Source organism: Emydura macquarii, unplaced genomic scaffold (assembly GCF_026122565.2).
Source record: "Emydura macquarii macquarii isolate MOO-44397 ecotype Brisbane River unplaced genomic scaffold, CSIRO-AGI_Emac_v2 contig_320, whole genome shotgun sequence".
Classification (NCBI taxonomy): Eukaryota; Metazoa; Chordata; order Testudines; family Chelidae; genus Emydura; species Emydura macquarii.
In genome coordinates, this window is record NW_027130457.1 from 7,865,323 (window position 1) to 7,888,293 (window position 22,971).

Below are 22,971 nucleotides of genomic sequence, written 5' to 3' on the forward strand. Positions count from 1 at the left end.
AATTTCCAGACATGTAATTGCAATCCTATTTCTCTCCATAGTAATTCAGAACATAATTTAATAAACTACAATTTTACTGATTTGCTTTTAACAGTAGAGGAGGAAGGGAGAAAGGACAAACTGGCATCCTCTCCTACAGCAAGTCAGATTATGGCTGGGCTGTCTCCTCCTTTAACAAAGAAGAAGAGAAAGGAAATGGAAATGTTAGAGGAAGAAGCCCATGAGCTGCTTACCCACTTCAGTCTCCGCAATACTGAAGCCCTTTTGAAGGTCACTCGGAACACTCTGGAGACCATACGCAAGCGCATTCATGCCTCGTCTGTGATCAGCTTCTTAGGTAGCCATATGTTCTACTACTTTATATTTTAGTTAGTATGCTGAAAGGAACAATTAGGCATGGTATCCCAGTACCATGCTTAACCAGGGCCAGATCTTCAAAGGAGGGTGGAACAGGTGAGCAAGCAATTTTGCGTGCTGGCTTGTTACACCACAGTTGCCTGTGTTGTACATTTTCAAGGGAATTTTCCCTATAAGATGAACTCCCAGCCACTGGTGGGTTATGTATATTATGGTAAAATTACATGCAAGTGTTTTGGGGCCAGATGTATGAATGTGTAGTCTTGTGCATGCATAGGGTGACCAGACTTCATAACTGAAAGGCTGGGACACTGTTATCTGTTGGGTCTTGAAGTTTTTATAGAGAAGTTTTGGCAGCTGTATAGAGAACAGGTGTCAACTCCCTTTGCTGCTTAGCTGACAAACTGCCACAGACAAAGACAGCCCTTTCAGGACTTGATCATATATCATGAGAGAGGGCACAAATCCGATTAATTTTCTTGACAGCCTGTCTTTAAAGACATAAACAAAATTAGAGGCTTCCATCTTTCACCTAAATTGCATCTGCAATTTTGTGCACTACAATATTTGAATATTCAAAATTTCATACCCTATTTAATGTGCAAAGTTTGTGAGTGCACAGATCATATTGCCTGTTGATAGTTTTGTTCAAATGCAGGTTTCATATACCAGTGAGCTTTTGTACTGGTGGTGGTGGGGGAAGTGCATGAAGTAATGTCATAGAGGTTAGAGGTTTTTTTAATTGCTATTGACTTTAGTCTCGTCTAATCCATTCTTAGTTGTTAGAAAATAAGCAGCTGGAATAAGTGTTCCCCTAAAAATTACTAAGTTCAATATCCACCAGTATGTTGCATTTTAAAAAAGCTGTAGATGGTAAAAGCAGATCACTGTAAATTGGTTTAGTTTTACACCTAATGGACAAAATAAAGATACAGGTTTTTAAAACTGAACTTATAACAATCCATTTCATTCTTCATTTAGACAATGACAATGCCTCTAAGCAGAAACAGAGTGCTCAACCTATTTTTCAGACACGCATTAACCTGTCTATCCCAAATATCATTATGATACCAGCTTTGGATGAGGTACAGCACACACTTAATAAAGCTGTGGAGAGTATTGTCAGTGTCATGAAAGGAGTTGGGCAGTGGAGTAAAGAGAGAATGTCTAAGGTTTGTCTTCAGTAAACTTACTTTTAAAATGTATTTAAAAGTCTTGCTCTTGAAATATTTTGGACAGAAAATAAGCATGTTCCTTCTACTTCCTGTACAGAAAAAAATGCTAGAAAAAAAAATAGCTGCTTTGCGGCGCAATAGCAGGGACAGCGATTCTGATGATGGAATGAGAGAGACTGGAACAAAAAGTGCACACGGTAATTAACTTTATAATATCATTGCCTCAGATTAAGACGCAAATGTGTCTCTCCTACTGTATGTGTGCAGGGATTTGTACAGCTACTTGGATATCAAGATGATATCACTCAGAGTACATTCATCTTATACCGCCGTTGAGGCCAGATTTGTGGTACATGAGTGGAAGAGGGTGCAAATACTGTGATGGGGAGTGGGCATAAACCCAGTGCTTGCTGTCCTGGTATACAAAGTCCAGCTGAGTCTAGAGGTCATGCTAGGATCTCTCATAGAGATAGATGGGGGGGGGGCAGTTTTTTGCCACTTTAATATGAATTAAGGAGAGTGCTAACTGTACTCTGCTAAAGGTGTTGAAGCCCCTGCTCTCTGATGTTTAGCCCTTCCAGTACCTTCATGAGAATTCTGTCTGAGGCAGCCAAAATGTTTGTGAAGACTCCACTGTGGTAGAATGTTTCCATGACAACTTGAAAGTGCACTGTGGCCACAATGCAGTATTTAAACCTGCCCTTCATTTACCCTTTAAGAAATGTTACTTCACACTAAAAGCAGAGTGCACTTACACTTCAGTTCTCCAAAATGAGAAAACGTATTGCCCAAGTAATTGTAGTGATCACTGAGAAGTTTTAGGAGGAGGCGTAAATGAACTAAAACTGTTACAGGGACTCTTAAAGACAAAGTTTGTTTCATGACTGCCTGTTCAGTCACTTACACTGAGGTACATACATGATTAAAAACACATTTTAAGGTGGTGTCTTGGTTCCTGGATAGTTATTTATAGCAGTGTCAGAGTAAATTTGAAGTTAGGCCAAATTCATTGCATGAATTTGTTTATCTTGGGTACTTATGTAGTCCCTATTAGTGTAGTATCTGAGTGCCTTAAACCTCCTAATATACTTATCTTCACAACACCCTGGTAAGATCGGGAGTGCCACTACTCCTGTTTTACAGATTGTGAACTGAAGCCAGAGCTTAAGTGACTAGCCCAGGGTTGCCACAGGAAGTCAGTGGAGAAGCAGGAACTTGAAGCCAGGTCTTCCAAGTCCTAGGCTAACACCTTAATCACTGTACTATCCTTGAAGTAATGCTTAATTACACATAATGCTAATTTATTACTTCCATTTTTTAAGACATGGAATAGGAAAGGTCTCTTTTTGGGATCCTCCTTTCTTTAACATCAGTATACCTGAATGGTGGTCGACCTTCCTCTGCTTGAGACGATATGACTGTCTTCCTCCAGAGCTGCTTCTAAATACCACACTTTTGGCTTAATCATTCAGTCCAGTAATGTACATGCTATAAATACCTTGAAAGAAAGAGAAACAGGGATTGGTTGGGTGAGAGAAACAGTTCACTGCCCTACACTGTGCTGGGGAGCTTGAAGTGAAGAGGTTTCTATTTGGTGACGAGGATTGCCTCTTCACTAGCTGTCCTTAATCAAGAATGGCTTTATATCAACCACTCTTAGAGTTGACTATACCCTTTAGATTGATTTAAAATATTAAGACTTAGAGGGAATGCTTATTGAGAGACCCTGTGTCTTCAACTTGGGAGTTTCGCTGAACTGAAAATTATAACATTTTTTAAATGGGTCTTTACAATTACTTTTAATGGCTCTGCCCTTTTAGATACCACCACAGAAGTAATAACTGCAAACTTGCCTGCTCCAGTGCAAAACAAAAACTACTACAAGAGTGTTTCTGAGAACAAGGAAATTATTAAATTGGTCTCTGTACTTAGTACTGTCCTCAGCTCTACCAAAAAGGTAAGAGAACAGGGATATGGTTGAGTCTTAGTATCCAAGGCATTATCCTTATGCCAGGAAATATATGGAGTACCAAACACTGGGATAATGCAATTAATATAGGATGGTGACATGCTTATAAAAATTGCTTAATGAGAACAAGAGAAACTGATGGGGGAGAGAAAACATTTGTAGTTGCAAAGTGACATCCTATATAGAAAAGGTAACTTTGCACAGTAAAAAAGCAAACAGCTCTGAAAGCTTTATTGAGAGTTCAAGCTTATTGTTTAACATAAAACTGAAAATTGGTAACATGTCCCAAGCCTGTGAACTATCCTACTGGACACATCTTAAAGCGTGTGGCTAGCACATTTTAATGATCTATGATAGAATTAGGGTTGTGATTTTTCACTAGTGACCAAGACACTTACTATAGAAATAGATTGGTTAGAAGGCAAGATCCTGAGTACTCTACTCAAGTAAAAGTTCTGCTGAAGCTAGTGGGAGCTGTGCCTCAGTAGGACTGGTATATTAAGCCCTCAGAGGAAAATCCATCAGCTGCCTCTGCAGCTGTGGAGGTGGGCATACATATTCTGCTGCCTGAGGTGCAGGGGTCTGGCTGTGGGGAAATGACATTCCTTGCATGCTGTGGTGTTCCAAGTGTGAAAGGACTGGGCCATAGGCCTAGCAATTATATTGTTGTAAGGTGCCATATCCTACCTGCTGGGGCTACTCAGAGCCACTGGCTTTTGAAGGTGCTCTGCAGCCTGGGAAGGGGGATTTACCTTGCTTCACCCTGTATCTGCTCCGAAACCAGTTAATCTCTAAGGGCTGGTAAGTGTATTGAAAATTTGGCCAAAAATGTATACGTTCATAGAGTGGAATGGTGGAGTGGTAGAATGAAGGGCACCGATGAGAATGTGCACATCATGGCACATAATCAGTGTGAAAAAGGCCTAGATGCAATTCTGCGTAAAGTATGAGTGGAAACTACTGCCCTTTGGATCTAACAGCAATATCTAGCACATGACACTAGTAGAAATCCAGAAGAGTGGTTATTTCCTCATAGGTGAGTAAATATATAGATCCCAAAGTAGTGTTCATTTCTCATTATTTAGAAGTTGCAGTATAGATGTGGGCTATTGGAAAGTGCCAAAGGTGGTAATAAAAAAAAAAGATTGCAAATTAGGCACGCTTTTGTCTCAAAGCTCCTTTTGGCTATGGGAAGAGAGGATGAATGAGCACAGCAATGGGAATGAGACAGAATTCTATTCCCTGCTCAGACTCTGAGTCTGTGTGTGAACCTTGGTCAATTCGGTTTACTACTGTGCTCCAGTTTCTTCATTTAAAAACTCTCCCTGGCATGCTGAGGCCCAACTGAATTGAGTTTATGTTCATACAGTACTGCAAATATGCAGGATATAAAAGCTAAGTATTAAGGACAGTTGGATAATTATGGGGCATATATTGGCACACATATGCTCAGTGGGAGCTGTAGGAGATGTTAAATAAAAGATAATCCAAGGAGAAGAGACAATACCTCCTCTACTTGAATTCTTGTCACGAGACCGACTAAGAAGTTTGCACCTTTTAACCTAAAGGGACCATATTATTCCTGCTGATTTGTACTTGAGGTTGCATGCCAGTAACTGAGGGGAGGTTTTAGTATTAAATAATCAAACAGGCATATGGTGATTTGATCAGTTCAGCCATATTCAGTCTGATTAGTTTTTTTATATCTGAATAGGTTATTGCATTCTAGCAGGATTTGCTTAACTTAAATATTTCAACACTCTCCTGTTTGGTGCTGAAATGCAGCTTTCCCCACTGTTTACTTCAATTGAACTTGAACCATCATCTGAAATATCTGAGAAACTTCTTTGACCTTGTAATTTATTGCAGGAAGTTCTTACAGCTCTGGAGCGTTTCAAGGCTTATGACCACATCTGGCAAAGGGAGAAGGAGGAAACCATCCATATGTTCATAACAGGAAACCCTTTACTCTCTGAATTTGAGTCCCAGATCCTCCATTTCAGAGATTTGGAGCTGGAGATAAACTCAGAACCTGAATACATCTGTGTGGGAGCTATGGCACTATATACTGGTACAAGTATTTTGTAGAACAAATGTTATACTATCTCACTTCAGCCTTTATCATTAATGCATATTGAGGTAATTGTTGAGACTATTGCCTTAAATTGCATTTTTAAATTCTCCCCATAATTATACTTATGTGACCCATAGAAAGATATTGTGGAATGATAATATCTTAAGCTTATAGCCGGGTTTCTCTTATAAGAGTGACTTTTACCCTTCTTGCTCAAATGTGAAGCATGAAGTATCTGTCTCAAAATGTTACTACCATTCGGATGGAATTGAACGCATTTACTTGTATTTAGAGTCAATTTATGAAATTGTTTTGAAGTTATTCATGAAAAAAGTTAGTTGGTACGCTCGGACCTGATTGGTGGCATGCTTAATTTGTTAAACGGTGAGACTGCTACTCACTGTTTAAAAGTTTATCCTGTTACATCCCTAATTTGTAGGAGCTTTGGCATCTGATTTAATGGGGCACAAGTTTCCAATCTCAGGGGGAAAAATTAAGGCCCCAATTCTTATTTTTGCTACGCTGAGGTAAAATCTTTTAAAGCAAGATCTAAATCCAGGATATGAAACCTGCTACCTTTGTAAGCTTAAATAATGACACACATTGCATTCCAGCTTTATAAATAGTTTTTATTGTTTAAAAGTGAAAATGAAATGGTTAAGAATGGGGGAGTTAACGAGTTAATGTGTTGATGAGTGGAGGAATTATTGACTGGTGATTTGTGTTAATGACTGAGCTGCTCAGTTAATGAAGGTAGCAGGTCATAGCAGTAAATCAGAAAACACTTAAGCTGACACGTACGATTTTTGGTCTCCCCTCCAAGAGCCAAACCCACATGATTTTGCTCAGCTTCCCTTCCCCCCCACTGAACTTCACAGGGGAAGGAGCTCAGAGCATTTAAATGATCTATATTTATTAAGTTTAAAGGGATTGCTCATTAACCACATTTTTACATCCCTACTACAAGTTAAATGAGCAGTTTGGGCTCCTTTAATTTTTTAGCCCTCCTCCCCCTGTTATTCTAAAATTATTTAAACTATTACTGTCCCATCATGTTTTTATTTACCCTGATAGTTCAGTGTATAAAGTTGGAGTGTGGACAACTAAACTGATGAACAAGATGAAAAATGTGCAGTCTGAGTGCTCACAATTGTGTAAAATAGAAATTAGTTAAAGAGCCAACTTATGGCTCTGTCTGTGTGCATTCAGAGCGGGTGAAGAGTGCAAAGTCCATCCAAAGCATTCCAGTACAGGAAGCAGTCATAATTCAGCTGCATCCTGGCTAGGGTGATGCTTGAGCTACGAACAGTATTATATACTCCCAAAAGGGTGGTGGCGTGGGTCCTGTGCATGACTGGCATTTTTTCCCTCACCACATACACCACTAGGACTGAGGGAGTGCACTTACAGAGGGGTTAAGCATTGGTGTAGTTGAAGTGGTGGGTGCTCAGCACGTGTGAAAACGGGGTCCTGAAATGCTTGCAGAGGTACAGTCATTGCCACTCTTAAGCATGCTCCTTCCTGAATCCCTGGAGGCACTATGTTAACTGCCTTCTTTAGGCATATAGGCTCTAGCCACCGAAGCTCAGTGGCTCATGGACCCCTAGTCCAGCATCCTTATGGTGCTGAGAGGCAAAAACAGGTTCTCAACAATTAGATTGTTTTAAGATGAAAGTGAAATAATCACTCTGATGATATTTACATTGTTTTTTGCCAAATCGCTTAATCCCACAAACATGAGGCTAAAACACACACATAACAGTCACCTGAAAACAAAATCAGTGACTATATCTGGAAAAGCATTGACAATTTAATGAGGGGTTTGTGTGTATACAACCTGCTTTTGGGGAAATTATCTAAAATGACTTGTGCTGTGTTTTCTAGTTGACCTGAAGCTAGCACTGACTGCAGAAACTAAGAGTTGGATGACTGCGTTGGGGCGTCACTGTAACAAGAAATACAGAACAGAGATGGAAAACATTTTCACATTTGTAGAGGAATTTGGCAAGAAACTGAATCGACAAATTAAGGATTTGGATGACATCAGAATAGCTATGGCTGCATTAAAAGAGATTAGAGAGCAACACATCCCCATAGACTTCCAAGTGGGACCTATTGAGGTAATCCAAAGGGAACAGTGTGTGTTTACTACTGGTGTGTATAAAACATTGTCTATTGAAGTGTAAATTTTGAAAATGTGATGAGCTAAGTAGTTAAATAATAAAATTAGTTTGGTCTTGAAAGTGCTTCATGTGCAGAACTCCCGTTAGGGCAAATGTAAAGTCAGTGAGCCAAGGCAGCATGTAGGCATGAGCCTTCAATAGCAGCAGAGAGAAATGGAGAGGCCCAGGCAAGGGGAATTCTCACATGAGAATTACCAAGGCAGTTGACAAGGACGCTGTGGCCGTTGGGTGCAGCAAAGGCCAAAGCATGTGGAGGAAGCAAAGGAAGTGACTTTTAGATGAATAGCCCTAGGTCTTTGCAGTCGAATAGAACAAATCCATGCAGGCTTAAATGGCAATTGCACAATGGATCCTGAAAAGAACTGGGATTCAATATAGGTACAGGGCAGATGATGTGACTGTGCAGCTTCATGTGTGGGACTGTGCTGAACTATGCGCATTTAAAGCTAACAAGTAGGGAAAAAAGATGTGGTAGCTAAAACAAGAGGCAGGAGATGGTGATGGGTAGATCAGCAGACTGGTGGGGGGGCGGGTGGGAGGAGAAGTTTGTGCACAAATGGAATACTGCAGGTCCAAGTCAAGAAGGGAGGCAGAGGTGGAGTTGTGCCTGAGGAAGTTCATCTTACCCAGGAGAAGTACTTGATAAAAAGGCTATTGCTGGTACTTGAAAGAAACACAGGTTCTCCTGATCAAGACAGAAGAGTCAAAGACTATACTGTAATTTCAAAGAAAATTCCCATTTCCTATTTACACGTGTCACTGTTAAAGCATGACCCTGTGCCTATGCAGTTTTGTACAATGTGGCTCATTGATGGCTACACCTCAAATAGAAACTTCTGCCTTAAATGCATTATCAGCAACCAACTGTGTTGTGCTTCTGTTGGGCCTGCCTTTTGAATTCTTAGCTATTGAGTTGCCTACTGCATGTTTGCTACTTACCAGAGATACTAGCAAGTCTACAGTCTTTTAGGTTGGAGATATAAGGGGTGCATTTGCTGATGAAATGCATGATTAGGACATCTGTTTTTCTATGTCAGTTTTCTCTAGAATAAACTTCAGCAATTTTTGAAGTGCAGTTTGTATCTGTGCATGCTAATTAAGGAAGTATGCTAATATGCTCCAAATAGGAATTGTGAACTGAAAATGTTGAGTTTCATACATAATACTTTCATTATCCTTGGAAGCTACAAAGCACGCATGCATTTGTTACAGGTGCAAACAACAGACAAATCTACTGATTCAGATACTAGTTTTTGGCTATCTTTGTATCTTGGTATATTCCTATACAGCACCTTCCCTGGTAAAGCTCATATAAAGATTGATGTCTAGTCCATTATTTGGTCTAAATTAAATGTTTGTTTTTCTTGGCTTTCAGTAGTACAGTACAGTACAGTTCCAGTTCCTATTTCTCCCATATTTTTGTTTGGAAGAAAGAGTTACTCAAAGTTCTTAAAATTCTAGGATGAAAATACATTAGATCAATTTAATTGGTTTCTGATTACTTTGGCTAGTTGTCAAAATGTAGCATATCAAAACAAAGAATCCATAGTACATATGAAAATTCAGGTGCACAGAGGCCACAGTATGCAAGAATCTATAGATGTTGGGGAGGGGAGGGACAGATTTTGGTGAGCAGGTAATAAAGCAGCTAATACACTTAATTGTCAATTTGTACACCTAGATCTCTGATAAATCTTGACTCTGCTGGATTTCCACTGCTCTTCATGCTAAAAGTCTGATATTAGGTTTAAGCATGTATGCAAAAAAAGATCTGTTCAAGAGTGTCACTTATTTTATTGTAAGATGTTTAATTATTCCTCTTCCATGGTTTACTGGTAGTGGTGCTGAACATAGTCATTATACTGGGTCAGTTCTGAAGCATAGCTTTAATTTAATTCTTCTTACCCTTATCATAATGAAAATAAACTTGTAGATAGATAGATAGATATCACTGTAACCAGAAAAGAATTTTAGAGCAACAGGTTGTAACACAAACAGAAATTTGGAGCCGACTGCGCTGAGGAGGAAAAACAGTAGTTTTAATTTCTGTGTGATCATGAATTTCTGAATTTGTTGTTTATGCACAACTATATTAGTATGGCCTTCCTGCTTCTCTAAAAGACCAATGTTTTCAGTCTCCCACATTTAAAATGTGGTGGATTTATATATGTTATATTTGCATAGAATATAGCCTGTTTTGTACATGGTGGATATAGATGCAACCATTGTTCTGACAGGAATCCTATGCACTGTTAAACAAATATGAGCTGCTGGTGGCAAAGGAAGAGATGGAGAAGGTGGACACCTTGCGCTATATCTGGGAGAAGCTTCTGGTCCGGGCAAACGAAGTGCAGAATGAGCTAGTAGCTTTGCAGCCCAACTACAGGGGAGAACTGATTAGCACTGTGGAGATATTCATTGAAGATTGTCATCAGTACTATACAGATTATGACAAGGTATTAATCTGTGGTGTGCTTCAAAATAAAGAAACTTTAAAAAGAACAAAACAGCATGAAAGTTCTCTGTGTTACCCTTGTGGTGTTCAACTTCATTGCAAAGTGGGCTGTGATCATGGAGTACAAGAGTCAGTTAACTTTTTTCTGGAGCGTGTGGTGGGGGTCATAACTTTTCAGCAAGGAGAGCTTAGGGGTAAATGGGGATGATGGTTCAATGTTAAATACAAAGGTCAGGTCTATTGGATAGTGCTTGTGCTCAAGCAAGTGCCAGGTTTGTCCGGCATGTAGGAGGGTGGAAGCTCCTTGCACGCTCCCAACTTCACTATTGCAAAGAAGACCGGCAGAGTCAGTCTCCAGTAAACCAGCTCCCTAATGTCTGTTCTTTCACCAGTAGTAGGAGATAGCGATGTGTACTTTTTAAAGGTCCTTTCCAACTCATCAAGTATGAAAAGTACTTGAATCCCCTTCTGCCACGCTTAATAGTGTCAAGTACCTTTCTCTATAAGTGGACGTGCTGATCTCACTGGGGCTATATCCCTGCTAAGGTACTACTAGATGGGAGTCAGGGTGGCAAAACTCAGTAGTAAAAACTATTAATGAAGTTAACACTTTAACAGACATTGAAATTATATGTGCAAATGCTTTATTTTTTAAATCAGTGAACAGCATCTTTAACTTTCTTCTTCCAGAATGGACCAATGGCGGTTGGTCTCGAGCCTCAGGAAGCTAGTGACAGGCTTATCATATTCCAGGTATTCATTTCCAATTCAAAGACGTAATTAAAATGTCATGGAAGTAGCAAAAAAGTTTCAGTCCTTCAGAATTCAGAATAATTAAATAAATGCTACACAGCTATATAGCCTCATGTAGTGGCCAGAGCCCACTTAATTTTGCTTATTGGGGCATGAAGGTTTGTTAAACAATGTTCTACATTAGCTAGCAAGGAATAATAAAAAATGGATTAGCAAGAAATAGGTAATGTGCATCTTATGTACAGGATTTGTATAATAAATCATAATTACTAAGTGCAGGTGTCCTGGTTGGAGCCTATTTGTGCGGAACATACACTTCGATATATCTGCATCCTTGTGCTCATTTTTGAATCCTTATTCCACATCACCAGGCTTTTGCGAAATCTTGCTACTTCTTCATGATATGCAAAAAAATCCACAAATGTGTACTCTCCACTAGCCTTTCTGATAAAATGTTTCCTCATCCTTTGGCTAGTTTCCATTCATTACAGCAGTTTGCTGGATTTGGCCTCCGCTTCCCATGTTGCTCCCTCAAGGAAAGCCAGAGTTCACAGGCAAAATCTGGTCTGAGTTGCTGGGAAGGAAAACCTATGATTCCCCGATTCAAATCCCTCACTTGAGAATTTGCACTTCAGACCTGAATTCTAGCTTTCAAGGCTCTGCAAATTGCACCTCTGCCTTTATTTCTGCTCTTGCATATCATAAGCCACCTTTCTCATTCTGTGCCACCAAAGATACATCCTCACTGCCTTCTTCGATCCACTCCACTATTCCTGAAATAACCTTCTATCCTACCAGGCAGGCTACCACTCATTTCTTCCATAAGGACTTCAAACACAGACTGTGAGTGTCCAATTTTTATTTAAACATAACTTTCTAACCATCCCTTGCATCTCCCCATGTGTTTTCTTCTATCTGCCTTTTTGGATGCTAGGTGCCTGTGAGAAGGGGCTATGTTTTCTCTTGTACAGCTCTGAGAACAGTACTAACACTTGCATTGATATATTTTATTAGAATCGATTTGACAACCTCTATCGAAAATACATTACCTACACTGGTGGGGAAGAGCTTTTTGGTTTGCCTGTTACCCAGTATCCTCAGTTACTTGAGATAAAGAAGCAGCTGACCTTGCTACAGAAACTTTATAACCTGTACAACAATGTTATTGACACAGTCAATAGCTACCATGATATCCTCTGGTCAGAAGTTAACATTGAGAAAATAAACAATGAACTTCTGGAGTTTCAGAACAGGTGAGAAAGTGTTGAAGTGTGTACTGATTGTTAAGGTGTGTGTTTTCACTTGTTGAATAATGATAGGGATTGCCCTTCACTTGCTACACTTAGTTTAGCATGTTCTTGCTCTTTAAAACTTAGTAGAAATCTTCTAGTCTTGTCTTTTTACTGTCTTCGCCAAATAGGGAGCAGTTTACCAATTGTGTGTTATAGGCTTCTGTTTCTTGGGATTTTTTTCCAAATAACCAATAACTTCATTGTGTCTAGGCAGTAAATTTGGAATTGATAATTGCTTTTCTCTAGTTGAAAGATGGTTATATTTCCCTGAAATACAAATTAAATAAGTTAAGTTTTCATGGCAGAGGTCCCCTTCTGTAGCCTACACTCTTGAGTTACCCAACACACTTCCTATCTAACGGGCTGACTTACATATATGGAACTGAAGCTCTTGTCAAACTAGGAATTGAGAGAGTTCAAAAATCAAACCTGATTATTCTGCGCATCTGGGCAGGATCCTTCCATGGAAGCATTCCATAACCAGTAGTATTGGTGAAAAGATGGGGGAGGGAGAATGTTTGAGAAAATTTAAACTCTTTACCATTTTTGAAACTTTTCAAATTGATTTGAAAAATAAAAATAACTTAAAAAGAATTCCAGAATTGTACGTGGTGAAGAAATATTACTGGGATAATAACAGTTGTTATAAAGTATTAAGGTAGCTCATAGATGGAGTAACAGATGGACAACGTATTCATTGTAAGGTTAGTAATGAAATAGGCTGATGAGGGGGGAGGGAACAGATTCCCTTAAAGAATGTGTACAATTACTAAATCCAGGGAACTTAAACTAATGTCTACTTTAACTTGAGAATTATGTTGTATCATTGCTGTTGCCCTATTACTTTAGCTAAATCAGTAACATAAAGGATAATCTAAAATGCTTTAAAAATGTTAACTGATTGTATATATGCAGGTGTCGCAAACTTCCTCGTGCTTTAAAGGAATGGCAGGCATTTTTGGATCTAAAGAAGACAATTGATAATTTCAATGAGTGCTGCCCTTTGCTTGAGCTTATGTCAAATAAAGCCATGATGGCTCGGCACTGGAAGAGGATTACAGATCTCACTGAACACAGTTTTGAGGTGGAAAGTGAGACTTTCAAATTGAGGAATATCATGGAAGCACCTCTGCTGAAATATAAAGAGGAAATAGAGGTATTAGTTAGAATGGCACAGAAATGAGCAGTTAGCCCTTGTAAAGGCATTGTAATGTTTTTCATAGTAGCTAATAGAAGGAATCCACTTACCCTTCAGCAATTCTCACACACTCAAAACCACACAAATGTATCTTTTCCAAAAGCTCACCTCATTCCTGTAGTTTCCTTTTAACTTCTTTGATGAAGTAACGAAGCCTTAACACAGAATGTGCTTTAAAACAGACTTAAAGATTGCAGTTGGGACCCAGCACAGGAGTTAAAATTTGTGCAGGTGACTTGCTTTGCAGTAATGAGGCTTTGAAAGAGCATTACCGAGCTGGCCATCCTGTCCTTACCACTAGTAAAAATACTATGGTGAAAGATCATCTTGAGAAACTGTAGGTAGGTAGATTTTTTTTTTTGTATCCTTAAATTGGAGTTAAACAGCTGGTCTGGCTGCTAGAAATGAGCAGAGTAGCTCTTCACCTTCCCATTTAACTCATCTGGAGTAACACCAGTAGTTCATGCCTTTTTCAGGTGTACTAATTTTAAGATGAATATGAATAAAGAGGCTTCTGTTGTTTTTGCACATGAAAGTAGTTTTTCCTCTTACTGATTTATGTTAAACTTGGTGCCTAGCTACTGCTCATGAGAGAGAGAGGGCAGGAGAATGGAAAGGCTTGAGGCTGAGCAGAAAGAGCTTCTCATATTAACTGGCTATTTATTTACTAGGATATTTGCATCAGTGCGGTGAAGGAGAGAGACATTGAGCAGAAGCTGAAACAGGTGATTGCTGAGTGGGACAACAAAAGGTTCACCTTTGCCAACTTTAAAACTCGTGGTGAGCTGCTCTTGAGAGGAGACAGCACTTCAGAAACGATTGCTAGCATGGAGGATAGCCTGATGGTTCTGGGCTCTCTCATGAGCAACAGGTAACAGGAGAGGGGATTAATTATTAGCAAAAGTCTTTGGCTTATTAGACAAAGTTGCCCCTTTCCAAATAAGAGGAAAAATTAGAAAATGAATAAAGAAATACCACTAGTATGTTAAGTACTAAACAGTTCCCTATTAATGCAAATGAAGGTCCCCATCCTGAAAGCTGCCCTAGGCAGATGGTCAGCTTTGCCCCTGCAAAGTCATATTGATCTCAGTCTGGCTCCATGTAGGCATAAACACGTACTCATGGTACAGGATCGGAACTTAAAGGCTTAACAATTCTTTTCATCCGTGCATGACCCCCTGACCTCCTGGGGACCTAATTGCGTGGACTGAGGGCCATATATGGTTCCAGGAACTTCTCACATATAAATATCTGTACAATTCACAGTACACAACTAATCCATGTTAAATTTCAGGTGTGGTTAGAATATAAAATTTGTAATCTCAATGATGTGTGTTAATCTTAAATTATTCAATTTTAAAATTTGCAAAGGTAGGGCTAATTGTAGATCTTTGAAGGGAAATGGCTGTTGTTCCCTTCTAGAGGAACTTTTCTTTAGAAGGAAAACTTGTTTTCTTGCAAACCAATCTGGATATTTTAAGACAACTCAAGAGTGGAATGTCCAGTGATGTGAGAGTTAGAGGAATCTTGGACGAATGGCTGCTAAGAACCTATAAATTAACTGAGATTGTGGCTAGATGATGGTGCCAATCTTGGGGTTTCTGACGCTTTTCAAACTGTAATGTAATTACAGACCACAGAAAGGAGCACTCACACTTCCTTATACCACAGATAGCTGTATTGACTTTCATTGTGTAAGCTGCTACAGGAAAAAAATCAGTAAAAATGTTTTTTTACCCTTCAGTGTCCCTCATTGCCTGTATGTATCCAGGGCTTTTTGAAATGTTCTGGATCAAGTCCTGCTTTCCTTACTCATTTTAACATTCCCATTGGAGTCCGGGGACTATTGATGAGCAGGAATTGACCCTGGAAAAATATATAATTGTGGGTGCATATAGAAGACATCGTCAGTGTAGCATATGGGGATGAGTTTACATAAGGCATGCATTTTTTCCACTTAATATGTTATGTGCTTGATAAGGCTTAACCATGCTTTAAAAATCATAGCTTTCTTTTTTAAATGCAGCAACTTTATGCATTTATTTCAGGTACAACACCCCATTCAAGGCACAGATCCAAAAATGGGTACACTACCTTTCCAACACAACAGATATAATTGAGAACTGGATGACAGTGCAGAACTTGTGGATTTATTTAGAGGCTGTTTTTGTGGGCGGAGACATTGCGAAGCAGCTGCCAAAGGTTTTTGAACAGTTGCTTTCTTTGAACTCTACTTTCTAAATACACAACTGAATTAATTTAAAAAATGAATGATGAGGCATTTTCTATACCTGTAGGTTTCACCATCCCTGCTTTGCCATCTTCCTACCCTCAGGCACTTTTTTTAATGTGGGCAGAAGGGTGAGATTTTTGGGGTGATCAACCTGCAAAGCTGAAATCCATTTTTAAAAAGTACTAGTAAGGGGTTTTGAGCTATGATGTGATCATCTTTACGCAATAATTTTAAAATGATTGATTTTTTAAAAAGGTTTTGTTAAAGTAAAGGCATACATAAAACCAAATATTAACTTCGAGAAACAAATTCAGGCTGCACATCTGGTGCAATTTACATTGACATGAATTGGGCTTTTGATTATTAGCTTTCTCTCTTCACAGATGTCTACCATGCTTTATTGTGGCCAACTAATAAAGTGATCGTTTATGTATGCAAACTCAAATAAAAACAGGACATAAAATAAATTATATTTACAATTGAAAAGAGCGTATGATTATCTGTCTATTGAAAGTAATATTTTTATTTACTTTTTTGCATCATGTTAAGTGTTACTACAATCAAAATTCACTCTTTGCTTGCATAGTTTATATCACATAACTGCATATTAAAGTTATTTTCAAGTGCAAATCCAATAGTTAGGAGCATAGGCAATAGCACCTGAGCCAACAATTTCATTGTGCTGATACAAACAAATGTAACTTCTGCAGCTGCTTTTTAAACTTCAGCACAGCAGAAAATGCAGCTATTGCTGAAGTCATATGAAATAGCAAATGTTCAGTGTGTGTGTGTGTGTGTGTGTGTGTGTGTGTGTGTGTGTGTGTGTGTGTGTGTGTGTGTAAAATGTGTTGTATATTCATTATTATTTTAAACTGTATATTCTTAATGTGAAATCAGATTGGATAAAGAATCTGTGTTCCATCTAAGCTTCTAATTATTAATCTTGTGAGTGAAACTTATTTGAGATGTATTTGCTTGTAGAATAATCTAAGTCCCATTGTTAGGTACAAACTAAAACCAGACTGAGTATGACATGAAGTGTACAATAGTGAATGTTACTATATCGATGGGGAGGTAAACTAAGGTAGATGACTTAGGAAGCTTTTTCATGTCTAGACTGTTACTTAGCCACTAATAATTGTTGCAGGTGTCCACTCATCCTGCTGGGAGTCTTCCTAACACTTCTCCTACTTTCTTTAATGTTAAAATTAGCATTTTTTAGAAACTAATATAAATCTGGGATACTCTATTTAAACGTGATGGATCTAAATGCTGGCAACTCAGCAGTCCTGCTTCCTATCTTGAGAAAGGGTGAGGAGGGAAGGGAAATGTTGGGTTCAGTGCCAGAGACTTGAAAACTAAATGTAAAAGCATTGACAGTTAATACTTTGCCTGTATTACACCTACCAAAGTTGACATTCTATGGGGATAGTTGACAAAATCTGGGGGGGTCTGGACATTAGTTTTTTCCAGCATTCATTAATTCAGAATTCATTTTATCTGAATTGAAGATCTCAGTTATGTAGATGATCTGCTTTTCACCCTTTTTTCCAATAGGAAGCCAAGCGTTTCTCTAACATAGATAAATCATGGGTGAAGATCTTGACGCGGGCCCATGAACTGCCAAATGTGGTCCAGTGCTGTGTTGGAGATGAAACCATGGGGCAGCTGCTGCCCCACTTGTTAGAACAACTTGAAATCTGTCAGAAGTCACTTACAGGGTAAGACTACTAATAGGGCATAACTGCAAGCAAATGATGATAAGTAGCACAACCACAGGACTAGATAATGGAGTAATTCCTTTAAGTGCTTTTCTCTAGCATAGGCCTGGGGGTGCAGACTTATTTCTCCATGTAAGGTGAAGGTGCGAATTAGTCCGTAACTTAATTTTGAAGTAAAGGAAGTATGACATTGAGTTCATTAGCAATACTTTCGACAAAAGCATCCAACTTCAGTGAGCTAGAACTGCACCCTGCCTGGGATTAGTCTCACTCTGTGGGAAGTGCAGCCAGTTCATCCCAGTGTTTCACCCAATATTCTGCATGGGTTAAGGAACACATGAGTGTAGTACTATATACCTTATTCTGGCCTTCCATCCAAATCTGGGAGAGGTTCAGCAAGCTGATCCGGAATAGCAAGAAACAGACTTGCTATAAAACACCTTCTTAAATTTTAATTACAATTCTGAATGATCTGTAACATCAGTGACCTCCACTGACTTTGTGCAATGAGATCATCTGTAATACTAAATGGTAACATCAAAGTAGATTCTTAACCCATCGGGGCACAGTGAGTCTGAACTGCTATTGTTATCATTAATGCAATCTGCATTAATATGTTTTTGTGTTGAGAAAACTTGGTCTCCCATCACCAAAGGGATAAGATGAAACTCACCTTTTGAAGGCAGTGCTGAATAAATACTATCACATGGCTTGTTTCTTTTAAACTCAGATACCTGGAGAAAAAACGACTTTCATTTCCTCGGTTCTTCTTTGTGTCAGACCCTGCTCTCTTGGAGATACTTGGCCAGGCATCAGACTCTCACACTATTCAGGCTCACCTGCTGAATGTCTTCGACAACATTAAAACTGTCAGGTTCCATGAAAAGGTGTGCACCACTCTAATCTTGCCATACTTGTCTTGCAGATTGGCAAGCAATGGGTACTGTTTGATCAATGCAAAGTTACAAGGGTAAATGGTCCATTTGCCAGATCCCCACGGGATCTTGAGTGCCCTAGTGCTTATTAAACGTTTACCTCAGGGGACGTGGGTTCTCAGTCTTAGCTTACATGACTAATTAATTGCATGTAGAGTGAGGATGGTAGTTCAGAAATTTGCACCAATATTTTGGTTTAGGAACATGACACCAAGTTAGCAGTTTTAAACACAGACACTTTCTTCACAGGAGATTAGACTTTTGAAAACACACATGCCATGGAAAAGAGAAGCTTATGTTATATTATAATATTTCACCTGCATTTCCAATAAAAAAGAACTAGCTTGTCACAAGTATGCTACCCTGTGTATATATAACACTTTTTGGTGAGAAATAATTTTCTCCTCATCTAAGTTATCCCCACCCATGATTCCACTTGCAAAACTTAAAACCACTAACTTTCAAGTTGACCGTTCAAGCCCAGGTGTTTGAGTGAGTTAGAACATAGACCAAACAAGAGAGCCTATTTTGTATTTTTTTTATGAAGTCAGACCTGTAAAGGCCAAGTGTTCAATATCTGTGACAGTTGGCTACTGAACTGGATTTTAGGTTATTCCCTATCTCCTCCCTAAGTATGCATGTGTGCCTGAGCACCCACAAATCACACTTTTCCCCTCCAGGTAAATAGTATCACCAGTTCACTAGTCATATTCTGGGGAGGCTTGTTCTGTTTTTGGTATCCTAGAGCGGCTCTGGTACTCAGGGGATACTGGGAATACAAGTAAGCCCACCTGTGTGGGGTGTACAATGTAGAAGTCTTTTTGCAGTCCGATTTCACCCTTAGCAAACCTATTGGGGGAGCAGTGACAAACTGAGCCATTAGGTATTTGGTGGGGAGACTTAAAAAAATTTCTAGAGATTTCAGGAGCACAAGTCCTACTGATTTGTGTACTGAAGACCTTCTGGAGCTTTAAAATATCCCTTTCGTAGAGCAAAGAAAATCTTGACATTAAGGCACTGAACTGGTACTCAGACATTGATTTGGCTTCTGGCTCTGCAAATGATTGTCTGTGTGACTTTGGGCAAGTTCCTTAATCACTCAATTCCTCCGCGTCCCATCCTTTGTCTGTTTGTAATTTTAAGACTTCAAGCTTTGTTAGTGCATTTGATCATTGGAGTCTCTAGGCACTAAGATAAAAATAGAAGTAAGACTAAACAAGTGAGATCAGCTTCATAGTCAATTATTCATTTTTGTAGTAAATTGAAAGTTTACTTCAGTTATTGCTAAAACACTGTTAAATGAAACTCTGGTTCTGAATAAGCCTTACCAGGTTCAGCAGTGATTAATTTGTTACTGTAGCTCATTTCTTTTAGCTGGGGAAATTTGACCTGTTCAATAAATTACCAGGATTAAAAATAGTTAATTGTAATATGGAGATGTTGAAGGAATGACAACCTCATAGCAATAATGTTTTGTATATTACCGTATTTTTTTTTGTTTCAACTAGATATATGATCGTATTCTGTCAATTTGTTCTCGAGAGGGTGAGACAATTGAGTTGGATAAACCTGTAATGGCTGAGGGTAATGTGGAAGTCTGGCTCAATTCTCTCTTGAAGGAATCACAGTCCTCATTGCATACGGTCATTCGCCAGGCAGCCATGGATATCCAGGAAACTGGATTTCAGTTTATTGAATTTCTTTCTTCTTTCCCAGCCCAGGTAAGCTTATTAAAATGGGTGAGGAGTTGCTCTCAAATGACTTTGCCATTTTTGGTCCCTTCAGCATTGGTTATGTTGAAATTTGCAGTTAGCTATAAAAATGCAAAACTGAAAGCCAATTAAATGTTGTTCAGTACTTGGTCTTGTTAGTCTTTTAATCCTATGCAATAGGCATCTACATACAAATGATCAAAACCTGATACTACAACAAAGAAACATGCAAATTAATGAATTGCTGGATGCTTGGCATCTCTACAGAAAAGTCTTTAACTTCTCTGTGCTGTTGCTTTCCTGTCCAATACAAAACTAATACAATGCTTTGTGAAGCGTTTTGAGATCTACTAATAAACAGTGCTACAATAGTGCAAAGATATTAGTCACCAGTGGGATCAGGAGAAAATACATGCAAGTGAACTTTGATTAAAAAAAATAAGTTGCTCTCAAAAGTCTGCTACTCCTGTTGATTTTTCAAAAGACATCACATTTGTACACCAGAGAGTATATTTGGGATATGAAGTATTTACTAGGATTAGTTTTACTTCTTGAATGAAGGTATGAGTAACACCTTTTAATAATTTTTTAAGTATTTAATTAATTTTATTAAGTAATTTAGCATTTATATGCTATATACACTAACTGAAAAAAACTTCACAGAGCACACTGTTTGTTTTTTTCCATAAGGTTGGGTTATTGGGGATCCAAATGATTTGGACAAGAGACTCAGAAGATGCTTTGACTAATGCCAGGTACGATAAAAAAGTAATGCAGAAGACAAACCAATCTTTCTTAGACCTGCTGAACACTCTGATAGACATGACAACCAAAGACCTCAGTCCAGTGGAGCGAATTAAATATGAGACACTAATCACTATCCATGTGCACCAGAGGGACATCTTTGATAACCTGGTAAGTGTTCAGTTCAGCCTTTTGTGTGCTGTCTCAGTATTGTATTTAAACATGGCTCAATGGCTGCTGAATGTGGCCTTTCAAATGTTAAAAAGATATGCCTACATCTAGTGGTAGATTCTCCATTTCATGCCTGTGATGTGTGGTGCTGGGAGGAAGCCTGCACTACTGCATCCCAGGTCATAGTTGCTCCATGGATAAATTGAGGGTTTTGTTACTCACAAGCAGTAAAATAATTAGAAAACTATAAACAAAAATTAATCTGTCTGGCTACTAGACTTCAGGATTGTAAGAAAAAATATTCACAGAAGACAGATGACCTCTACTGCTTGGTCTTGTTAGAAAAATAGTCCTTGCATTTATAATTGCTGATGGGAGGGTGTAAGGGTTCATTCCCACTGATATAATTTCAGGGTTGGGACTAGATTAAACACAGCCAGTTTGCATTGAGGGAGAGAGACCAAGACACAACTCCAGGAGTGTGTCAATTCAAGATCAGTGCCTCCAGTGAATGGTCAACTCTGGGACAATTTTTCACCAAATTCTATATAAATTCTGCAAGTGTTCTAATACATTTCCGAGAGCAGTTCTGGCTGTGGTCTGTGGATCATCAGCTGAGGTTCCAATAATAAGTCAAAGGAGCTAGCATAAAACATCATAAAGGATGGGAAGGAGATGAAAGTTGATGATGTCAAATTCACAAAATGGAACTTGAAACAAAGAGCCTAAATCTCATTGAGTAACACACTTACATCCACTTTAAGTCACTTCACACTGCCAGTGCAGCCTAACAGGGTAGGTATTTCTAGGTAGGGTGAGGAGGTGGGGGAGGGTTTAGTATAAATGACAACTCAGGCCAAAGTATCCATTGACTTTAATCATGAATGAAGCATTTTTTTTCCTACATGGTGCTTATAGGCCAAATACTGTTGTGACAGGACATGCTCTCTTTCTTGGACAAGCAGGCAGAGTCCCTGGAATGATGACATGGGCACAAGTTCAGTAACAACAGAACATGTATTTATTATGGGAAGAGAGGACAAAAGAAGATTCCCCTCCTGCTGCTTACTCTCACAAAACCCTTCCATTTTTCCACAGGCAGGCAGAACCTCATCCTCTGAGCTTTCTTTCAGGGTTACTTCCCCTTAGGTAGGAAGCACATCCTTTCAGGGCAGTCTGTGGATGTGCAACATACACAGATCTAGCCAGTACAGTAATTCAGTTACAATAGTTTTTTCCCTTATAATTCTGTAATGTATGCATATCTCTACAATATAGATAATAGTTCTGTAGAAATATTGTCTCATTGGTTGTAAGATTAATTTGCACCTCTTTCATCTGCTGCATCCATGGTAATCCAGAATGAGACAGATATTGTAAAAGGAAATCAAAACAACTTGCTTTGGAAAGAAACCTGGAGAACTTTTTTCAAACCCTCAGGAGATCATGAGAGATCTGGTGAACTGTACATAAATCACCAACCAAGGGGTGCTCAGATTTTCAAAGTCTAAAGACACCTGAAGGGGCTTACTGGGGCAGAGCACTCTTTTGATGTGGGTTATATTGCTGTGTTGCTTTGGGGGATCTGGAGAAAGAAGGATGGCTACTCCTTCCTTTCCCCTTTAGCCGGTCAATACCCACCTTTCTCTACTTCCACCAATGTTTCTGATTTTAAAATAAAAATGAGTACATTTTATCTAAGGGAAAGGTTGGGAGAAAATCCCCCCAAAGTCTCAGCTTTATATGACCAATTTACTGGTTTTTAACCACTTCTCTGTCATCCTTTACTGTATCTGAATACTGTAGCACCCACATGCAAAAAAGTTCTTGTTCTAAATCCTACCTCATTTCTTGAAATTCTTCTCTACTCTCACCTTCTTTCTGATCTGGTGGCATTTTACATGCACTTTGTACATGTGTGAGTCTCAAAGGTGGAAGGTGCCCCTCCAAAAAAACTTTGGACAAAAATTCCACCCCTCGTTGCATAGCAATTGTGTGT

General features: G+C 38.9%; 1 protein-coding gene across 1 annotated transcript in view; it reads left to right on the plus strand.

The window, feature by feature from the left end:
• Nucleotides 1–22,971, plus strand: part of DNAH5 (dynein axonemal heavy chain 5) — a 186,850-nt gene that overhangs the window by 38,013 nt on the left and 125,866 nt on the right. The window contains exons 18-33 of the mRNA XM_067570022.1: nucleotides 42–337; nucleotides 1,339–1,529; nucleotides 1,630–1,729; nucleotides 3,353–3,489; nucleotides 5,371–5,572; nucleotides 7,460–7,695; nucleotides 9,996–10,214; nucleotides 10,904–10,966; nucleotides 11,981–12,219; nucleotides 13,174–13,414; nucleotides 14,128–14,327; nucleotides 15,505–15,658; nucleotides 17,247–17,410; nucleotides 18,141–18,297; nucleotides 19,854–20,066; nucleotides 20,748–20,972. Coding sequence (XP_067426123.1) covers nucleotides 42–337; nucleotides 1,339–1,529; nucleotides 1,630–1,729; nucleotides 3,353–3,489; nucleotides 5,371–5,572; nucleotides 7,460–7,695; nucleotides 9,996–10,214; nucleotides 10,904–10,966; nucleotides 11,981–12,219; nucleotides 13,174–13,414; nucleotides 14,128–14,327; nucleotides 15,505–15,658; nucleotides 17,247–17,410; nucleotides 18,141–18,297; nucleotides 19,854–20,066; nucleotides 20,748–20,972 — 3,037 coding nt within the window. The remainder of the gene's footprint in view (nucleotides 1–41; nucleotides 338–1,338; nucleotides 1,530–1,629; nucleotides 1,730–3,352; nucleotides 3,490–5,370; nucleotides 5,573–7,459; nucleotides 7,696–9,995; nucleotides 10,215–10,903; nucleotides 10,967–11,980; nucleotides 12,220–13,173; nucleotides 13,415–14,127; nucleotides 14,328–15,504; nucleotides 15,659–17,246; nucleotides 17,411–18,140; nucleotides 18,298–19,853; nucleotides 20,067–20,747; nucleotides 20,973–22,971) is intronic.